The sequence below is a fragment of the Protopterus annectens genome, chromosome 4.part1, assembly GCF_019279795.1.
Source record: "Protopterus annectens isolate FY-2018-M chromosome 4.part1, PAN1.0, whole genome shotgun sequence".
Classification (NCBI taxonomy): Eukaryota; Metazoa; Chordata; order Ceratodontiformes; family Protopteridae; genus Protopterus; species Protopterus annectens.
In genome coordinates this window covers 525,941,771-525,963,955 of record NC_056734.1, presented here as the reverse complement: position 1 = coordinate 525,963,955, position 22,185 = coordinate 525,941,771, and the positions used below count along the sequence as shown (strand labels likewise).

Sequence of the window (22,185 nt, the reverse complement as noted above, 5' to 3'; positions counted from 1 at the left end):
AATTGGGAAAATCAGTTAAAAATTGGGAAAATGAGTAGAAAAAGATAACTTTAGCCACTTTGGCTGATGGATTGCATATCATTTATGTACAGCAAATTGGGTCTGTCCTTACTAAAACCTCTAAGAGCACATTCAGCTAGATCTAAGGCTACTTTTCAGTGTTCCTTCCTAGGACTTCCATGGACGACATATGTGCTGCTGTAACTTTGGCCAATCCTTGTACCCTTATCACTCATTACAAACTAGATCTGGTCTCAAGGGGAAGAGCAGCCTTTGGCTCAACTGTGGTCAGGAATCTCCTTCCATTGAGTCCACCCTAGAATTTAGGTAGCTGGGGATTCTGTTTCAACAGTTGAGGATAGAATGAAAATGGATGTCGTCAGATAAGGAAGTTATGTACTTACCATAACGTTCCATCTCTGTTGTCCATTTTCATTCTTCCTCAACTCCCCACCCACAACATCCAACCTTTTTCACAATTGATTTCTGGAAGAATGAGAGATTGTAAGGACACCACTGTCCTTCATATTGAGCTCCTGATATGGCATATTCTTTTAGGATTTTTCATAGTAATTTGTCCTACTTTATGCCAAACACCAAACAAGGTATGTTGGGGTTGGTACACTGTGGGTAAGAGAGGAGCTCAAGTGGTTTTCGGTGGCCACGAGCTGAAGTAACGGCCAAGTGTGATCCGAACCCAACAGTTGAGGAAGAATGAAAATGAATAACACAGATGGAACATTATGGTAAGTACATAACTACTTTTTTGTCAGTTTGTAATTCAGGAAAGCAATATGGAAAAAAAAAAACTAAAAATGCACCTGCAGTGTTTCTTTTTGATTAATGGCAGTGGCATTTGCGTAATTAGTTTTACTGTTACTGTTGAGCTTTTCAAACCTAGAAGCTGATGCTGAACTGTTTTTGTAGCTGTGGTTGCAATCGTTTTCATTCTTAATGCCAAAATTGAAGTTAGGGTCTGTAAGAAGGTGGACCGTTGGACAGGCTAGTATTTTGTTTCCTTTACAAAGCTAAAGTTCACAGTTTTTTTGAAAAATTGTGCTAATTTTGTTTCATATTTGAAAATAGATTATTTTGCTTCAGTATAAGGTCCAGATAATTTTTCATAAGATATGTTAAGTTTCTGTTTAGAATTTTGTTATGAAAATGCACACTAAATGCATTTTTCAGCAGTCATTGTATCCTAGAAGTAGTGATTTAAAGTAACCATCTTATTTTACTTTCTGTAGTTCCTAAAAGACGTAGACTAGCCCGATCGATCTTTGATGGTTTTAGAGATTTCCAGACAGAAACAAGTAAGTGTCTCTCTTTTAGATGCATAGCTGGTTATCTGATTTGTTGGGTGTATAGTATGTCACCAAAACAGCAAATTATCGAATGCCATTTCAAAGACACATAAACAGCGATTGACAACTTACGCGAATGGCCAGAATACAGATTTTTTTTTCCTAGGGAAAAAAATCGGTAAGCCAACCACACATGAAACACCATACCAAACATTACAAAGTGGGGGGCTGTGCCCTCCAGCCCCCCCCCCCCAACTAAATATACCAACTCTGAGATTGCACTACAGTGGGGAAAAGGGCAATTACATGGTGACAGCCAAGCAATTTTTTTCCCTAGGAAAAAATTGATCTGGCCATTCATAGAAGTTGTACTTCACTGTTTGTGTTGCTGAAACGGCGCTTGATGTTTTGCCATTTCGGCGACATAATATAGACCCGATTTGTTACACTTGACAAAATCTTGGATATGACCTTTGAGAGACATCTTTTCTGTAAATTGTTTTGTATTTTTTATGTATGTTTTACATCAGGCCTTGAAAGTAAAACTGGTAATGTTTAATGTTGTAGTGGAGCCGTAAATGGGGACCATAATGATTCAGTCTGCCCTCTTCAACACTTAGGGCTGGCCTTCGCAGGGACTTGTCAGCTCGACACTTTGAAAATGTTCCCATGCTCTTACTTTTCCCATAATGCCTTCTCCTCTCTGCTTGTCAAAATCTTAATTGTCACTGGATAGGTGCATCTGATAGATGGCCCCAGTCTATTTTTTTTCCCTGTGTTTTTGATGTTACCTGCTCTTAAATTGCCTTCAGACTATTCTGTTTGATTTTTTTTAAAGTCTTGTGGATTTGAGGTAAAATTTTTCAATTTTTTTCTGTTTAATTTGAAAGGTTGTCAGGTCTGCTTGCCCTGCTGTTAAGACTCAGGCCACTGTTTTGATTGTAAGTATAGTGGTGGAGCCAAATCTTTGTTGGTGCTTCTGGTTGTTTTTTTTTTTTTGTTTTGTATACTTGCCTGATGGTTTATCTACTGGTGACTTTAAGTATGCATACTTTAATATGGACACATTGGACAAACTAGAAAAAGCATTCAAGTTTTAAAGTGCCAAAAATAAAACTGCAAAACTTGCCACAGGATGAACACAGTTTATGCATGATTCAGTTAGGTGTTCAGCAAAATATCTGAATCCTTCTTCCCTCCAATGTTAAACACAAATAAGAAATATTAATGGTTATTGCCCAGAGAAAGTTCTTCTGAGGAACAAAAAGGTATGGAGGAGGGAGAAGCTGTGTGTGTGTGTATGGGGGGGGGGGGGGGGGGTGTTGTTTTTCTAGGTCATCATTTCAGACTTCCCCAATTCCTATTAAAATACTTAGAGTTGAGACTGCATATCCAACTCATGTCAAGGCTGTGCTAAAGTTTCTTTAGTGCCAGATACTTGACCCAGAAAATGTTAAGAAGTAGTTCTCTGTGTCAGAAACAGAATTGTATACATTCTTTTTTCTCTCAAAGCCTCCTTCAGCCAAGCCAGTCCAGTCCTGTCTGCCCTGTTGCTGTTGTGAACTTAGAAGGGAGTAGGTTATGTGGGCCTTGGTAAAGGGACAAAAAGATTACTATCCTATTTTCCCCATTTGGTGCCATGGCAGCAAAAGAGGAGTTCTGTACGTTACCCCCCCCCCCCAAGGAAACCCATCTCTCCCATCTGGGATCTAATTTTGTGCTAGAAAAGCTTACTCTGTCTGCCTTTGTGCTTAGGAAATCATCCTCCTGTTGGGAGTCACCTCTGCCAGGAGAATTTATGAGCTACAAGTGCTCATGGCCTTTCCTGCCATTCTTCTTTTTCACAGAGACAGGGTGACTCTCAGTGCTGACCCATCCTTCATGCCTAAGGTATTGAACAAGCTGTCTCATTCATCTCCCCACCTTATTTCCCAGTCCCCAAAACAGGGGGAGAGGATCTTACAATGTTCATGTTTCACTATTCATCCATAACTCATGGGATTTCTTGACGTGGAAGCCATTGGCTGGCCCTACTACCAGAGAATTTTCTCCTCCTCTTGAACCGGCAGATGCCCTGATTTATTTATTTATTCGCAATTTGATTACCAGAGAAGTCCACTGGGCCGAATTGACCCATTTTTAGTAGAGGCCCAGGGAGAAAAACTCCAAGATGCATTATACAATTTAGATACAAATGATAGTCACTCATAAATGCATTCAGTATCATGTATAGTTAACAAATTCATTAAGCTTGAAGGTAGGGATCACACAGTTTAATTTGAGGAAAACAGATATGGGTTAGGTGTGGAAACAGTTTACATACAAACCTTTTAAGAAAATGTAAATACGCTTTACATACATACATCAGCAGTAGAATGCTATTTACAATATTTACAAGTTTGGGCTGTAGTGAGGGGAGCTGTAGGAGGTGAAAGTTTACAGAGAAGCTTTATAAATTGTTAAGAGCTTAAATAGGCTCATAGGAAGATAACTATGAGAGTTGTAGAGCTTGGGAACCAGAGCGAGAACCCCCTTGGATTAAGTTGGGTGAAGGCAGGTACATTTCCATTTAGTGGACAGGTGTTTGAATAGTTGGGTTTTGAAGTTTTCTGAGTTTGGTATAGTTCTTAGTGTGGAGGGAAGGGAATTCTATTTTTTGCCTAGTGAGAAAGATAGGAGAAGTTGGCCAGCAGGATGTTTAGGTTTATGGATAGTAATTAAGTTCTGATTTTCGGATCTGAGAGCTCTGTTGGGTGTATAAGGGGGAAGGATGTTAGAGCGCGGGACATTTTGTTTGGTGAAATATGAGTCTATGTGCAGTAGTGAGTTGGAGATGGTCTAGGTAGTTTGGGAGTTCAAGCCAATTCAGGGATTGTAGGGTTAGGCAGTGATGGGTGGTATTTTTAGATTTAGAGGCAAATTTAGAGATTTTGTTGTGGCAGTTTTCTAGTTTAGAGGTGATAGAGGAGGACAGGTTGGTTAGGAGAGGGGCTCCGTATAATAAGGAAGGAAGAAGATAAGTCAAGGCCAGAGTTTGCCTGGTATAGTTGGAGAGAAAGCGATTATTCCTATACAGCATACCTAGCTTTTGGTGGGTTTTTTAATATTTTGTTGAATATGAACCTATTCTCAAGACATGCTTCTGGAGCATTTCTCCCCGGGTCTCCACTGAAAACAGGATCTGTGGAACCTAGTCAGACTTTCCCAGTCAACAAATGTTAAATAAATAAATAAATAATGATCTGAAGTAGGAGAATTCATTTGTCAGCAACCTGTGGGCATGGATCCGATATCGGATCCGAACCGGCATGGTTTATCCAGCTATGGATCCGAGCTCCTAGCTCCTCCCCTCACCCATAATGCCCTGCTCTCCCTACATGACCTCAGATCTAGTTTGCCGCTCATGGTGAAGGCTGGGTCGTCAGAGCTCCATAAGCTAAGTTCTATATTTTCTTAATTAAGGGTTTTAAAACTTTAAATTTTACTTAGTTGTGTGAAAGTTTTAGGTTTCCCTTCTGTATATATATTTTTTGGGTTAGTTTGACATAGTTTTTACCCTCCCCTCGCTGGTACGTAGCTGTGTGTGTGTCTTTTTTGGGGCCTTCGTGTGAGTGTGTTAGTTTCTTTTATTACTATTTTTTAAAAAAATAAAAAAAAAATAGTTATGTCTGAGGCCCCATAGGCAATTTTCTCAAAGTGCTCCGAGTGTGGCCATAAGCTTTCCCCTGCTGATGGCCACACTCGGTGCCTCCGGCAGTCCCTGCCTTGCCTGCTTCCCCTCCTCCATCAGGGACTCAAACTCCCGCCAAAGGGTCGGAGGAGAGGGCAGCAAAGGAAAAACGACCGGAGAGAGAAGCACCACAAGCGGTGGGCCGAGACCTCCGTTTCGGCCCCGCCGGCTAAGCGGGCTTCTCCTCCGGCCTCTCTGGCTGCTGGCTCTCCCCCTCCTCGGCTCCGGTCCCCGTGCTTTTCACTGGAACCTGAGGATGAGGAGACCCGACCTCCTTCGAGGCTATCGAGGCGGCACTCAAGGCCTACCTCGGTAGCCTCGTCGAGGTCTACTTACAGCCTCTCCGATGCTGATCTGGACCGGATGATGCGAAGGTTCATCCAGGCCCAGATGCAGATGGGAGTGCTCCTGCCTGGGAGCTCGACCCCATTTTTTAAGCCCATTGCTCCTTCTCCGACCCGCTACCCGGGTTCGGAGCGCTCGGAGCCGGGCAGCTTTGGAGCCGGGGGTGGGTCAGCGCCGACAGTACTGGGTACTTCGGATCCGACCCTGCCCTCGAGTCTGTCGGATCCGACCTCTCGGAGCCTTGGCCCGAGCTTCGGATCCGAGGGACTCAGTGTGCCTTCGGCGCCGTCCTTGTCGGAGCACACTGGTCCCTCGGATCCGAGGGGCTCGGTGCCGGCTCCGATCCACTCATCGGATCTGGGGGGGGGAGCCGACTTTCGGATCCTATTGTTGAGGCTGGCTCCCCCTCGGCTTTTGATGTAGTGGAGAGAGCTCTGTTGAGGGCATCCGGACCCCCGGCCCTTGCTTCGGCTCCGTCCCGCACTCCATCTGCTCTGGGCCAGGCTTCCATCACCCAGCCACTGGGACAGCCTGCTTCACTGCCCCAAGCAGTTCCTACGGATCTGGACATTGCTGGTGAGGGCTCCTTGGACAGCCCCCCCGAGGAAGCACCTTGCAAGCATTTGTGTAAGAGGAGGCACATAGACTTCCCCCGAGTCTTTGACTGAAGACACTGACTTGGAGGAAGGGGAAGGCTCCCCAAGATCACCCCCTGAGGATGTCTACTTCGGAGACATCATGGAAATGTTACGGATTAGAGGTAGGTGGTCTGTCCCAAAGTCTTCCTCGGACGAGTCGGTGTTCTTGGAGGCATTTGAAGCGGGCCCGTCTACCTCTTGGGTGTCCCCTCCTGCCGACCCCCTGGTGGACCTTATTACCACCAGGGCGTGGAAGGAACCGGACACCGTGGAGCCTATCCCTAAGAGGCCTGACAGGATCCTTAGCCCCCCCCACTGACCGTGCCCACTGGAGCAAGGGACCCCTGGTAGATGCCATGTTGTCGGCAGCAGCCACTAAGAGCGAACTCGCCCAGGAGAGTCCCTCAGTCCATCCCCCGAGCAAGGAGTCTCGGATGATGGACCGTTTGGGGAAGCGAATATTTATTTCAACGACCTTCTCAGTGAGGGCGCTCAACTATTTGGCACACGTCATTAGGATGTAGCGCGATCTTATCAAGGAATACACTGCATCCCCCCAGAGTCCATGTCGGAGGAGGACAAACTTATGCACTCCACCCGTATGGCCATTCTTCGTTCTGTGACTAACACCTCTATGCGGTCACTTTCCCACGCTACCGAGGGAGCCGTTAGAGCTGCGGGAGCGGGCCTAGTCACAAGACGGCAGGCCTGGCTCCGCCACTGTGAATTTACGGAGGCCTTCAAGGCGTCATTCGCGAACGCCCCCTTTGACGGTTCTGCCCTTTTGGGCAAGACGGTTCGCGACACCTTGGTTCAGAGCGAGAAGGACGGGAAGACGCTGTCTGCCGTCTGAGTCCGCTTCTCTATGCCCCAGAGGTCCTACTCTAGGAACCAAAAGGGCCAGAAGAAGATGTGGTTCCGGAAGTCGCAGCACTCCCAACCCGCTCCGGACAACCAGTCCTTCCGCGGCAGAGGAGGACAGGGAGGACGCTGCCCTAGGGGCAGAGGGGCTCCCAGGAACTTTGGGTCCAGGGAACCTTTCTCTGAACGGCCCACGCAGCAACCCTGAGGGGTTGCCCGACTGCTCCACTCTGGAGGCAGTCGGGGGACGTTTCTCGGAGCACCTAGCGGCATGGGAGTCCATTACATCGGACCGCTGGGTACTCCAGATTATATCCAGAGGTTACAAGATCCCCTTTTTTCATGTCCCAAAGTTAAAAACCCTCCCCGATGTTCCCACCCGATCAGAGGGAGGCCACTTCACCAGAAATTGGCCATCTGCTGAGAAAAAGCCATCCAGCCCGTCCCCCCAGACCAGATCGGATCAGGGTTCTACTCCAGGTTCTTTTTAGTGCTAAAAGACGGGGGACCTAAGACCCATTCTGGACCTGTCCCTGTTGAACCTGTCAGTTCCCAAAGAGAAGTTCCGGATGGTCACTTTGCAATCCATCCTCTCCCTTCTAGGGGAGAATCACTGGATGTGCTCTATAGACCTCAAAGATGCGTACTACCACATTCTGATGGACAGACGATCCAGGAGGTTTCTTCGCTTCTGGCTGGGAGCCAGTCACTACCAGTTCAGGGTCCTTCCCTTTGGTCTCACCACAGCCCCCAGGGTGTTCACCAAGGTATTAGCAGTGGTTGCGGCCCACCTGAGGCTTCAGGGGATGCAGGTCTTTCCGTACCTAGACGACTGGCTTCTCACCGCCCCAACAAGGCATCTACTCTCTTTGGCAAGAGACTCCTTTCTTCGTCTAGCTCCCTGGCTAGGCATCACGGTAAACATAGAAAAGTCCAACCTGGTCCCTACTCAAATAATAGAATTTATAGGAACCAGGTTAGACACGAGAAATTTAAGAGCCTTTCTCACAACCGACAGAGTTCGGAATCTGCGACTCCAGGTGCGGGCCATCCTTCACTCCAGCTCAACACCTGTGGAATTGGTCCTGAGGGCGCTAGGGTCTATGGCGGCAGCGATTACTCTTCTTCCGCTCGCCCGCTTAAACATGCGGGTACTTCAACGGACACTTCAGGTGCAATGGTCATTTCTCTCCCTCCCCCTGTATCATCCCATTGCAATCAGCAAGGCTTGCAAGCGGTCTCTCTTGTGGTGGCTCCATTCTCTGGACCTCCTCAGGGGCCGCCCCTTTTGTGCATCTCCCCCTCTCGCCACGATGACCACGGACGCTTCCCGCCTCGGGTGGGGGGGGGGGGCATTTTGCGGGCCGGACGGTCCAAGGCACGTGGAGCGATTCAGAGACCTCCCTGCATATCAATGATCTGGAAATGAGGGCGGTTCTCTTGGCGTTGCAAGCACTTCAAGCCCTCCTTCCCCTGGGAACAATTGCGATTCAATCAGACAACATGTCGGTGGTCTGGTACATCAACAAACAGGGGGGAACCAGGTCTTACCCTTTATGTCGAGAAGCCATGAGAGTGTGGGAATGGGCGATTTCCACCAACCGCTTTCTCATCGCAACGCATATTCCGGGTCGGACCAACATCCTAGCGGACAAGCTCAGTCGCACCATTCTCTCCCCGTACGAGTGGTCTCTCAATTCTCAAGTAGCGAAACGTATCTTCGCACAGTGGGGGACTCCCTGTTGCGATCTCTTTGCTTCTCCCTTAAATGCCAAGTGCGACAGTTTTTTCACTCTAATCCCCCCTCCAGGGGATTCTCCAAGAGACGCTCTGGTGCATGCTTGGCCTCCCGGTCTTCTTTACGCATACCCCCCTCTACCTCTGATGCTGCAAGTACTTCAGAAAGCCTCTCGGTTGGGGTGCCGAATGATCCTCATTGCCCCATTCTGGCCTCGACAGATCTGGTTCCCTTACCTAAGGTCTCATTCAGTGAATCCACCTTGGATTCTAGATCCCATTCCGGATCTGATATCACACCCATCGAACCTACCAACTCCGAACTTGGACAACCTGAAGTTGACTGCTTGGCTGCTCCAGTTCCACTCCTAATCAGGACTCCCGGTATCTCGTCCCCAGTTAAGGCCATTCTGGTAGCGGCCCACAAGCCCTCTACCAGAAAAATTTATCGCATTAAATGGAAGCGTTTCTCCATTTGGGCAGAGCGGCAAGGCCTAGATCCTTTCACGGTTCCCCTTCCTTTGGTTCTAGATTTCCTTACTACTCTCTTTAATGATGGCGCCAGTAGTTCCACGGTCAAAGTTCAGCTGGCGGCCATATCTCATTACCATGTTGGACACGATTTAGGGTCTCTTATGTCGGCTAAGTTATGCAAAACCTTCCTAAAAGGTACCTTTTTGCTCAGACCCCCTGTCAAAGAAACGGTTCCCCCTTGGGATCTTTTCTTGGTACTTCAGGCCTTGACCGCTCCCCCCTTCAAACCTGCGGCCACAGTCGATCTTAAATTCTTGTCCTTTAAGACTGCTTTTTTGGTAGCCATTACTTTGGCTAAGAGAGTTTCTGACCTTCAGGCCCTGTCCATGAAACCGCCTTATTTGATTTTTCATCTGGACCGGGTGTGCCTCAGGATCAATCCCTCCTTTCTTCCTAAAGTAGCTTTGGAAGCTAACATTAATCAGTCCATCAACCTCCCTGTTTTCTCCCCTAAGTATCAAAACAAAGGCGAATACAAGCTGCATTCCTTGGATGTTCACAGGCAGCTTTGTTTTTACCTTCATAGGACAGCTGGTCATAGGCAATCAGACTAGTTGTTCATTTCCTTTGCCAAATTCAATCTGGGTAAACCAATTTCCAAAGTTTCTTTGTCATGCTGGATTTCTCAGTGTATTCTGTTGGCGTACCAAGCCTCTGGGAGGCCCGCACCGGAAGGAGTCCATGCTCATTCGACCTGGTCTGTCTCTACTTCAGCTGCCTTTAAGTCTAGGATTCCTCTGGATGACATTTGTTCAGCAGCCACTTGGGCTTCATCTCATACCTTTATTAGTCATTACAAGCTGGACGTCACTTCTAGAGGTAGAGCATCCTTTGGCTCCGTGGTGCTCCGGAATATCCTTCCATGATGGCCACCCAAGATTCAGGTAGCTGGGGACTCTGTCCCACAGGTTGCTGACAAATGAATTCTCCTACTTCAGATTTAGAAGTTATGTACTTACCATAACGTTCCATCTGAGTAGGTGGATTCATTTGTCTGCAACCATCCCGCCCTCCTATCCCCCTGGCCTTGTCAGTTTCCTGCATAAGGGTGTGTTACCCTTTAGTTAGGGTAGTTGGTGCAGGGCAAACTCGATCTGAGGTCATGTAAGGAGAGCAGGGCAATTATGGGTGAGGGGAGGAGCTAGGAGCTCGGATCCATAGCTGGATAAACCATGCCGGTTCAGATCCGATATCGGATCCATACCCACAGGTTGCAGACAAATGAATCCACCTACTCCGATGGAACGTTATGGTAAGTACATAACTTCTAATTCATCTACAATAATGCCAAGTAGTTTGGCAGAGGGGACTACTTCTATATGTGAGTTGGTTTGACTGTAGACTTTGAAGTTGTTTTTATCGTAGGAGAGGGTCTTTGTGGGAGGGAACAGTAGAATCTTTGATTTATTTGCATTGAGAGAGAGAGAGAGGTGGTTTTGGCGCATCCAGATGTCCTTCAAGAATGCAACTGCAGTCCTGACATATGGATTGTCCTGCCTCAGGGAGCCCTTCGGTCGGCCGGATTCCAAAGTCTGGGTCCGGCATCGGCTGATATCGCCTCTTCCCTGACGTCAAAGCGGCAGAGGTATAAAAGTATCAGCCGACGCCATATTCCTCAGTCTTTCTTGCCGCACGGTGCCCGAAGCAGTTCGCAAGTGCCAGTCGGCCAGCTCCTGAGTTTACAGATACCGAAGTCATCAAAAAGCTAAGTACCCCATTGGGGAACCTTTTCTTGCCTCAGCTGATGTCAGATAAAACTGCAAAAATTAATAATTGCTTGTCTTGTGGTAAACAAATACCTCATAAGGACTTCCATTCTTATTGCCTTCCCTGCCTTGGCCCAGACCACGACGTCTCGGCCTGTGCTGCCTGTGCTTGCTTCAATAAGCGCACACTTAGGCGCCAGGCAGAATTTGCTGTAGACTTTTTTGGGGAAAATTACTCCTATATCATGCCGTCAGAACAACCGACAGCACATATTTCCAAAAAACGTAAGGACCGGGACCGACATTCGCGGCCCGTGACTTCCACCGACACCACGCTAAAGCCTACCGCGAGTGCGTCGGTCTCTTCGGAGGCGGTAATTCAACCGCTCCAGGCCGACGACACCACTTTACCGCACTCTTCGGGCCCTGAGGCTACTCTGGTGCCGGTTGTTGATTTTCCTCCTGAAACCGAAGCCCAAGATTTGCCTGACACCATACCGGTGGACAAAGTTACTCCAGCACGTGAGGCAGCTAGGCCTCCAGTGCCTATGTCCATCAAGGCCTACACACGTGCTAAGGCTGCCAGCCAGTCTAAGTCTCACCCTCCTAAATCTTTTTCACAGGGTCCCACTTTGGAAAAACAGATCATGACTTTAGCTGCAGATCTAATTTCTTTAATCAGGGGCTCTCAGGCTCATCCAGACAGAGGTTCTCAGCCGCCTTCAGACAAAAGGCCTAGGGTTGAGCAGGCAGATGCCCTTTCCTCAGATGAAGCCTCTGATGAGTCAGGCCATTCAGATTCCCAGGAAGAAACCTTCCCGGCCTACGAGGATTCTGATGCTGATGAATCCATTCTCTCTGCCTCTCCTCCTGAGGATATTTATTTCGGGGAAATTCTCCACTCCATGAGAGAGCATTTTCAGTGGCAGGACCAAGATTTCTCTGACTCCAGGAAAAGGCTTCGGACTTTCCTTAAGTTACCCCAGCACAGGCCTTTAGCTATACCCCCAGTGTTAAATGTATTGGATGATGTGTACTCTGACTCCAGTACTTCTCCTGATTCTCTCCCTCCTGCTCCTGTCAAGCCAGACAGATATTACAGGGTTCCTGAAACTCATAAACATCTCTTTAAGGCCCACTCTGTTGATCTAGAAACTATTTCTCAGGGGCCCAAAGGAGTGGCCTCTTCCACGGCCAAAAATACTTTGCCCGCAGATGGGGAATCTAGGTCCCTGGAGAGGTGGGGTAAAAAATTTATACCTCAACCACCCTTGCCATGAGGGCACTTAACTGTCTTTTTCATATGTTTCAGTATCAGGATTTCTTGATGGATGATTTGCAGAAAAAGTTAGCCTCTTCTCAGCCTTTAGATAGAAAGGCATTGCAGGATTTGGTTCATAATACCCAGCAGGTTAGCAATCATTTTCTTCAGTGTGGTTATGATGCATTGGAAGCTTCATGTAGGGCAGCTATGACAGGGGCCGTCATACGTAGACATGCTTGGTTGAAAGAACAGGCATTGCCAGATCATGTTAAAGTAAAGCTTCTAGATGCACCTCTGGAAAAACACAAGTTATTTGGTGATAATGCACAGGGTGTGTTGAAATCAATTGAGGAAAAGGCTAAATCAGTACAAACCGTCAAAGATTTCCTCCAGGTTCAGCCACCAAGGTTCAGCCGGAATTGGCCTTCGAAGAATTGGTCCTTTCCAGACACTGACAAGTTCCAAAGGGGAAAAAACAGGCGTGCTCGAGGTAGAGGGCAATACCGAGGCTCATACAGAGGCCGCCAATGGCAACCTACTAATCAGAGAAGTGGCGCAGGGACTTCTACTGCTCCACAGGGACAATCACAATTACTTGACTTTGACACCGCCGACCAAGGCTCAATGAGAAGCACCTTTAGGCGGAAAATTATCTTTATTTTCAAAAAATTGGCACGTTTTTACAAAGGACAAATGGATTTTGGACATAATAGACAAAGGTTACAGGTTCCACTTCCATACCTTACCAACCAGACAAGGCATGCCAAACCTGCCACAAAATCAAAGGGCAGAGGCACTCATACAAGTTTCAAAGCTGCTGCAAATCAAAGCAATAGAACAGGTTCCTCCTCAGGAACAAGGCCAGGGATTCTACTCAAGACTGTTCCTTGTTCCAAGAAAAGAAAAGCAATGGAGACCTGTACTGGACTTGTCCGCTCTAAACACTTTTCTCATTCTGCCAAAGTTCAAAATGCTGACGTTACAGCAACTCCTTCCCATGCTGGGCAAGGGGTCTTGGCTGGTTACTCTGGACCTCAAGGAGGCATACCTGCATGTCCCAATCAGACACAGCTGCAGAAGATACCTCAGATTTCTTGCACGGTCAGAGCATTATCAATTCTCAGCATTGCCTTTTGGCTTATCTACTGCGCCCAGAGTATTCACGAAATGCCTGACATCAGTAATTGCACATTGCAGACTTCAGGGGATACAAATATACCCTTACCTGGACGACTGCCTTATACAAGCGGACAGCAAGCAAGCCTTGATAAGAAACTTGGACTATGTCATTCACTTACTACAGACTTTGGGATACACAGTCAACATTAAAAAATCAAGACTACTGCCATCCCAACAAATAATTTTTCTAGGAGCCAAACTGGACAGAAACTCACAAATGGCTTTCCTCACAGAAGAAAAACAAGAACAATTACCAGATTACTTCAAAAGCCTAGCAAAGCACACCCAGATGACTGCAAGGAAAATCCTGCAGGCCCTGGGTTTCATGGCATCTTGCATGCTTCTGATCCCACTGGCAAGACTACACATGAAAAAACTACAATGGTACCTAAAATGTTTATGGTCTCAACACAGCCACAACTTAGAAGCAATAATTCCACTGATTCCATGTCTACAAAAGGAATTTTTGTGGTGGGCACAAGCAAGCCAGCTAAACAAAGGCATGTCTTTCAACAAACCTCAAGCAAGCCAAACCATTGCAACAGACACCTCAGATCATGGATGGGGGGGGGGGGGGGGGCGCACATGGAGGGCAGATGCATTCAGGGTCAATGGACACCCCAGGAATTACATCTGCACATCAATCAAAAAGAGATGTTGGCAGTGATTCATGCAATCGAGGCCTTCGGAAAATTTCTTCAGCAAGGTCATCTGCTAATAAAGACAGACAACACCACTGTGATGTGGTACATAAACAAACAGGGAGGCACCCATTCTTACCCCCTCTGCAGACTAACAATGACTCTTTGGGAAAAGTCCCTGAAACTGAACATACAGTTGCAATCCCAGTTTGTTCCAGGCAAGGACAATGTTCTGGCGGACAGTCTAAGCAGAAATATTATGGATCCGCACGAATGGATGTTGCATCCAGACATTTTTTCACAAATAACTCATGCATGGGGAAGGCCGGACATAGATCTCTTTGCCTCACACCTCAATCATCATCTGAAGACGTTCTGTTCAAGGACACACCATCCTTAAGCCTGGAGAATGGATGCTCTCTCCTTCAGCTGGAATTCTCTAACAATCTATGCATTTCCACCTCTACCATTAATGGCCAAGGTGTTGCTGAAGATCAAAGCAGAACAACCGAAAGGCATTTTGATAGCTCCAGACTGGCCAAGACAACACTGGTATCCATTACTAAGGAGCATAACTCGCACCAAGCCGTGGCCCCTGCCTCAATGGCCTCTGCTTATAACTCAGCACAATTACAGGACTGTTCATCCCAACCTGCAAATATTGCAACTGACAGCTTGGAGGATTCCATGACTTCTCCCCATATCTTTCTCTCCAAAAAAGTTCAAGATATCTTACTGGAAGCACGCAGACCTTCCACCAGAAAAACTTACTCAGCCAAATGTAAGAGATTCAATATCTGGAATGCCAACAAGGGTCAGGATGCATCAGTAATGAGCATCCCACAGATACTAGAATACTTGGCAGAAATGCTTCACAATGGCCTATCATATTCTTCCATAAAAATACACGCTTCAGCAATTTCAGCAAAATACAACTGTGATCCACCTGTGTTTTCACATCCTTTGCTAAGAAAATTTCTAAGAGGGATAAAGAATATCAAACCTCCAAGAAAACCACCAGTGCCTGCATGGGACCTCAACTTCGTCTTGGAAAAACTAACTCTTCCTCCTTTTGAGCCAGCAGCATCTTCAGAATTGCAATTTCTCTCCTGGAAAACAGTGTTCCTGTTGGCAGTTACTTCAGCAAGAAGAGTCTCGGAGATGCAGGCCCTCATGGCAGTACCTCCATTTCTCATTTTCCATCAGGACAGTCTCTTTAAGAACCAATCCTTCATTCATGCCAAAAGTGATATCCAGGGTATCTCTAAATCAAGCAATTCACCTGCCTACTTTCTTTCCCAATCCTCAAAATAAAGGAGAGAAGCTTCTGCACACTTTGGACATACACAGACAATTGCGCTACTACTTGGACAGAACAAAGTCCAACAGAAAGTCTGACCAACTATTTGTGGCTTACGCTGCTGGAGCACAAGGAAAGGCAATTTCCAAACAAACAATTTCAAAATGGATTGGAAACTGCATCAGATTCGCCTACTCTTTCCATGGAAAAGGTGTGCCAGCCAATATCAGGCCACACTCCACCAGAGCTACAGCCACCTCCACAGCCTTTCTAAGAGGGGTGGCTACAAAGAACATTCTAGAAGCTGCTACATGGAGCTCCGTGCATAATTTGCCAAACATTACAACCTGCCTTTATATTCCAGATCCTGAGCAGGCTTTGCTTCTGCAGTCCTGCAGGGCATTTTAGCTACACCATCCTTATCTTAGATCCTACCACCCTCAGCTTGGCTGTGGTATTCAACCCATATGTCAGGACTGCAGTTGCATTCTTGAAGGACATAGTACAGTTTTGTACCTACCATAAATGTAGATGTCCGATAGATATGCAACTGCAGTCAGATTTTCCCTCCCTCCTACCCCTCTGAAATTCTCTTTTTTGGGTCCACTCCCCCTTTTTTTAATTAGCTGGGAATATCTGTTATGGTGTATCTGTTTATTACTGTTGTGCATGTCTGGATTATTTATCCATTCTCTAAATTTAGCCTTCCTTGGAGGGCACCTGGGGCAAGAAACACTGAGGAAGATGGCGTCTGCTGATATTTTTATACCCCAGCCGCTCTGACGTCAGGGAAGAGGCGACATCAGCCGACGCCGGACCCAGACTTTGGAATCCGGCCGACCGAAGGGCTGCCTGAGGCAGGACAACCCATATGTCAGGACTGCAGTTGCATATCTATTGGACATCTACATTTATGGTAGGTACAAAACTGTACTTTTTCAGTTGTTGAGAAGGCAGCTTGGGTTTTAGTCAGCAATTCAGAGAGGTTTGAGGCAGAGCAGACTAAGGTTGATTTGTCTGCGTATTGAATGATTTTAGCATCAGGAATAGCAGTGTGAAAGTTATTGATGAAGATGTTAAAAAGCATTGGCCCAAGGATGGATCCCTATTGTACACCAGTTGGGGTAGGTAGGAAGGAAGAGATGGAGTTCTTCCATTTGACTGTCTGTGATCTGTCTGATAGCTGGAGAACCAGGATAAAGCATTATTTGAGAGATGACAGAGAAGGTGCTTGTGGGAAACAGTATCAAAGGCTTTAGACAGATAGAGTAAAACAGTAGAAACTAAGTGGCCTGAATTTCGGGCTTGATTGACTGTTTCTAGGAAAGAGAGTAGAGCGGTTATTGTGCTATGGCCTGGACGGAAGCCATGCTGGGTAGGAGTGAGAAGATTGCTTTGGGTCAGGAAAGGCATACGTTGGAGGTGGATGCATTTTTCTAAGATTTTGGAGATTGGTGAGAGCAAAGCAATGTGGGAAAGTTTGAGATGCTGGTATTTTTGCCTCCTTTATGAAGAGGAAGAATATAAGCTGTGCGCCAAAGTTTGGGGACGTATGATCCTTTTATGGATCGGTTAATAATGATGCTGATTGGGAGTGCAATGCCATCAGCAGCACATTTTAGGAAGGAAGAGGGAATATTGTGAGTGTTAGAGCAAGGTTTAAGTTTGGACAAATGTTTTTTATAAAGTTAGTGGAGATGAGTTTGAGTTCAAACAGATGTGGTGAGTTAATAGGAGGAGAGTGTAGAGCAGTTGGGTTATTATTGCGAAATGTCTTGGTGAAGGGTAATAGTGTCTGTGAAAAATGAGTTAAATTCAGAGCCTAGTTCGAGATCAGATTTACTTGGGTCAGGACAGGGATTATTCTTGGAGCCTGGATTGAGGAGTGAGTTTACTGAGTTCCAGAATTTTTGGGAGGTTTTATTGTTATTGTCCTGAAGCTTGATATAGTAGGATTTTTTGTCTTTGGTGATTAGTCGTTTTGCACGGTTGCGAAGCTGTTTATATTGGATCAAGGTATTGTCCAGTTTATTGTTTTGCTAAAGCTTCCATAGTTTGTCTCTGTGGTGCATAATCTGTTTTGTCTCTTTGGATAGCCAAGGAGCAGTTTTAGTTTGTACCCTTTTGTTTCTTAGTGGGGCTAGTGAGTTTGAAGTATCAAGGAAGACAGAGTTGAAGTATTATAGCCTTGTCAAGCGAAAGGATGTTTAGAATTTGCCAGTTCATTTGTTTGAAAGTATTTGAGAAAGTAGTTGGGTTGAAGCTACTGAAGTTACGAGTTTGAATGTACTGATGCTAGTGTGGGGAGGAACTAGTTGAGCGATGCATGAAGGCTGGGAAGTGGTCACTAAAGATATCAGGAATTGTGCCAGAATTGGTTATTTTATTTGGATATGAGACTAGGATCCGGATCTGGGAGGGTTTATTTTGTTAGGTTGAGTGGTGGAGAGGATTATTTGAGTGAAATTATAGAGGTTAATGGATAGGGAGGGAGAGGGGCAATTGATTTTATTCCAATCACTATTCACATCACCAAGGGTATAAGTTTCATAGTTAATTTCAGTAGAGGCCCATAGGAGAATATTTTCTAGTGTAGAGATATTGTTGCCAGGTGAGATATATAGGACAGTGATGCAGATATTTTTATGTTTATTTAGTTTTAGAATTCCAGCAGTTAGTTCATTGTTCTGGAATTGAGTAATTGGAATTTGGAGGGGAATTAAGGTAAGAATGTTGGAGTAAACTAGGGCAGTGCCTCCACTTTTTTTATTTAGTTGGTCATTTCTGAGACAATGAAATCCTGGGGATAGAATCTCAGAGTCGGAGATAAAGGGCTTGAGCCAGGTTTCAGAGATGGCTAAGGTATCTGGTAGGTTATGGCTTAACCAAGCTTGAAATTGGTGCACTTTGTTGTTTAGACTTTGTGCATTAATTGTAAAAATCTTTTGGGTGTTGAGATAGGAGGGAGAGGGTAAGGGGGATAAGTGTTGTTGATAAAGCATGTAGGACCAGGGTTAGGATGGATATCACCAGCTTGGACTAGGTTGTTGAAGGAGATATCCTTTAGCCATATTGGTCTGCCAGGCATGAATTTTGGTAGATTGTAGACTGGAGCAGGTGAAAGTATCTTGACTTTAGAGGAGAAGAGTTTAGGATGGAATAGGTGCAGAGGGTTGGGCTGAATAAAAGAAGAGGAGATAGAGTGGAAATGGGAGTAAGAGTGAGGGGGAAGGTGGGTTTATGGCAGTTGGCTTTGTAGGTGGTTTTGGACAAGCATAGGTGGAATTTGAGGTAGCATAGTATAAGGGAAGTAGAACAGAAAGAGGAGGATGGGGGACTGGAGGGTGTGATAACTTGAGGAGAGCATGTTGGAGCAAAGAGAGAGTGGTATGAGTGGTTAGGAAAATAGAGAGGGCTATGAGGAAGAAAGGGTTTAAAAGTGATGGAGGTATTCTAGAGATTTAAGGAAAGAGGAGGGGACTATAATTATTGGGTGGAGTACAGATTACAGAGTTCAAGAAGGATCGCTATAGGTGGGAGGAGTAATGAGGGGGAGCTGGTTTTGGGTAATTAGGCTGAGAGGGTGGGGTAAGATAGGAATAAAGCTAGGAGTGCTGGGGGCAGGTAGGAATTGGGGGCAGGGTAGGGGAGTGGAGTGAGCGGGAAAGAACACTAGAGGTGAGTATGGCAGAAAAAGTATCATCAAAGAGCAGTTTAAAGGCTGTAGTTGAAAGGTATGAGCTAAATATTTCCAGCCAGAAATGAAGGCTGCCTTTACAGAGGGTGGTTTAGCGGGGGGAAGAATATATTTACAGTCTAAGGATATTAACTCATAACCAACTGTTTGTGAAAAAATAAAACTTGTTGGGATTATAAAGAATATCTAGAATTTATATTGGTAGATGCTGCCACCTAATGGTAGAAAGAGATAGCAAACAGCAGGGATAGTTGGACCAGTCTTAGATTTAAGTATATTCTAGGGTAGTGATAACAGGAGGTGGAGAGGGCGAATGTTCTGCGGTAGGCTGCTAGAACGCACACACGGGAGGGCCGATTAACTCTGTAGATAGTACATAAAGTCTGCATTTAACTAGTGTTAAGCAACAAACATTTGCACAATCTTGTTGGGGGGGGGGGGGGTTCTTCTCAGTAGTATTTTTCTAAGTACCAGGCAAGCTGGCCAATTCAGGGTGTCTTCAGGTGATGGCCGGAGATATTCCTTTTGCGTTTAAAGCAGGGAGGGAGCACCCGGCATGGATTACTGTAGAGGCGAGGGAGACAACACTGAGTTGGTTAATATTGCAGATGTAGAGGGGAAAGGTAGAAGGTAAGGGATGTTTATAGAAGAAGAGAGGGTGTAACAAAGCACAGTAGTAGAGAGAGGCTGTGGTTAGATGAGGCTAGAGCAAGTATGTAGAGGAAGATTAGATTTAGGGGTTAACAATGGAAAGCAGCAGACATTATGCTATGAACAATACAAGTTAGGCAATATAGGCTCCATTAAATAGAACAAAACATTCAGCAGTTCTCCATGCTATCAGTGACCCTAGTCCGTTTGAGAGGGCAGGGTTATACAGCAGTAGAACCAAATATAAGCAGCAGAAAGCAAGGGGTAAATGATAAATTAATACTATAAAAATCTCTAGACAGTGCAATATATAGTGCTCAACAGACTAACAGTAAACTACGATATGTTCATGCTGTGCAATAACTTGTGCTGAACAGTTTTCAAAACGTTTTCAGAACAATATAAAAGCCATGTGGTGCTCTTATAGAGACAAATGGAAAAGAAAAATAGCTGCTGATGTCAGGACTTTTGGGCATAAAGGGAGTCACCTGCTATTATAACCTCAGTTCTTTATTGCTGTTCGAGATGGAAGCAAAGTGCTAGTCCATGTGTTGGTTGGTCCACACCAGAGAAAGAAGACGTCTAAAGGTAAATACCCTGATGGGGAACTTTTTGTATGTTTCTTGACTAATGTCAAAGAAGGTTAATAACTGTCTTCTCTATCAAGCATAGGGCTGACATTTTAGCTAAGCATCTTAGCAAATCGCCAGGGCTTTTATGTACTATATTGTTCATTGGTTGGGCTGGGATTGATCTCCTTAGGCATAAGAAGGAAAAGTGCCCAAGACTTAGGGTCCCAGGCAGTGCTTGTGTGCCATCCGCCAGTCTATTTAGGCTTTTGATCGTCAAAGAAAGTGAGACACTTTTGCAATCTCCTCTGAGGTTGTGGCACAGGCCTCTATTGAGACCCGTTTGGAGTCCTGTATGCTGCTGAGTCGCACAAGCTGAAGGATTTAGCTAGTTGATTTGTGTCTGGAACTGCTTCACAGGTTTCAGCTTCCAATGACTACTGTCTAACTGATGAAAGGGTGTCCAGAGTTTCTTGTCATCAGATCATCACCTGGGTTCCCTTTCCTTGGGATTTGGCTGTCTACCTGTGTCCAGCCTCTAGCTCATAAGTTGCCGTCAGGCCTAAGCCCAAGACCTCACATAAAAAGGCTGCATCCAGCTTGACCCAGCCAAGGTCTACTGCTTCCCATTGCCAAATTCAGGCCTGTCAACAGGACCTAGATAGGTTGGCTGAGGATTTGATCACTATAGTCTGATCCAGATGCCATTCTCTCCCAGGTTCTGCCCTTGAATCTTTTCCCGGTAAAAGAAAAAGGATGTCTCCCCCAGGAGTCTTCTGATTCTTTCTGAGGATGATAATGATGAATCCATCTTTGAAGAAGGCACAAGTATTGCTACCTATGTAGATTCAGATTCTGATGAGAACCTTGCCTTAACCTCTCCCATGAGGACATTTCTTTCAGGAAGACCCTAGATACTTTAAGGGAACACTTTAAATGGGAAGCACAGGACTATCTACAGTCCAAGAAGAGGGCTAGGGAATTTTTAAAACTCCCTGAGCTAAACCTCTTACCATTTCTCCTGTTTTAGAGGTGGTGTATGATGTTTTTCAGGATTCTTCCTTACAATCAGATTCCCTATCCCCTACCCCTCAGAAACCCGAAAGATTTTACAGTGTTCTGGATTCCCACAGACACTTTTTCAAGAACCCTATAGTAGACCCTGAAGTGGTGACTTAGGGTCCTAAGAGAGCCAGTACTTCCAAAAGCCCACTGCCAGCTGACAGAGAGCAGAGCCTTGGATGGGTCTGGAAAGAAAGTATCTACCTTTGCTACCATAGTCATGATGGTGGGGATTGAAAATAGACCCCTCTCCAAAGAGCTGTTGGACGGTGCAATTCTTGCTCTGAAGTAGCCAAGCACTCCTTGCACTGTGGCTCTGATGCTCTGGAAGCTTCCAGTAGGGCAGCAGCTACTGATCTTTCGGTACTTGCGTATTATCGCAACCACATTTCCAACCTGTTAGCATTCGTCATGTTATGGGAATATGGTTAATTTGTTTATAAAGCCGTATGTTTTGGGTTTGAATGATGATTGTACGTTACTGGCGATATAGTTTTTTCATGTGGGTGTTCGTTGTCTTGTATTTTTCTTGCAGCAGTTGGGCCTGCTAGCATGGAAGCAAAGGGCAAGAAGGAGAGAACAAATTATGGGATGACACCCCAGTCCGCTGCAACAAATACACATACTGACACACAAAAAGAGAAGTACACACGGCACCATTCTCCTATCAGCATGTGTTTGGGATGTGACAGGAAGCAACAAACTTGGCCAAAAAAAAAAAAAAAAAAACAATTGCACCTAGTGAGGACATTCATAGTACATGAACCATCAGAACAAGTTCACAATGCCGATCGCGGCATTATGGTGCCACCCATGAATACAAAAAAGCCAAATATTTGTCATGTGCATCAACCAAACAGAGAGCCCTTGAAAGGTTGCTGACCCTTGAACAACGTGAAATGTTCTTTTCCGAATCTTGTTTTCACAGTCTGTTGAAGCACTTTCCTCAAGTTTTGTAAGAATGATT

At 45.7% G+C, this 22,185-nt stretch overlaps 1 protein-coding gene across 1 annotated transcript in view; it reads left to right on the top strand.

Annotated features, from left to right (window-relative positions):
- Positions 1–22,185, top strand: part of UBXN7 (UBX domain protein 7) — a 1,098,848-nt gene that overhangs the window by 134,824 nt on the left and 941,839 nt on the right. Inside the window, exon 4 of the mRNA XM_044070339.1 lies at positions 1,248–1,313. Within this exon, the coding sequence (XP_043926274.1) occupies positions 1,248–1,313 (66 nt within the window). The remainder of the gene's footprint in view (positions 1–1,247; positions 1,314–22,185) is intronic.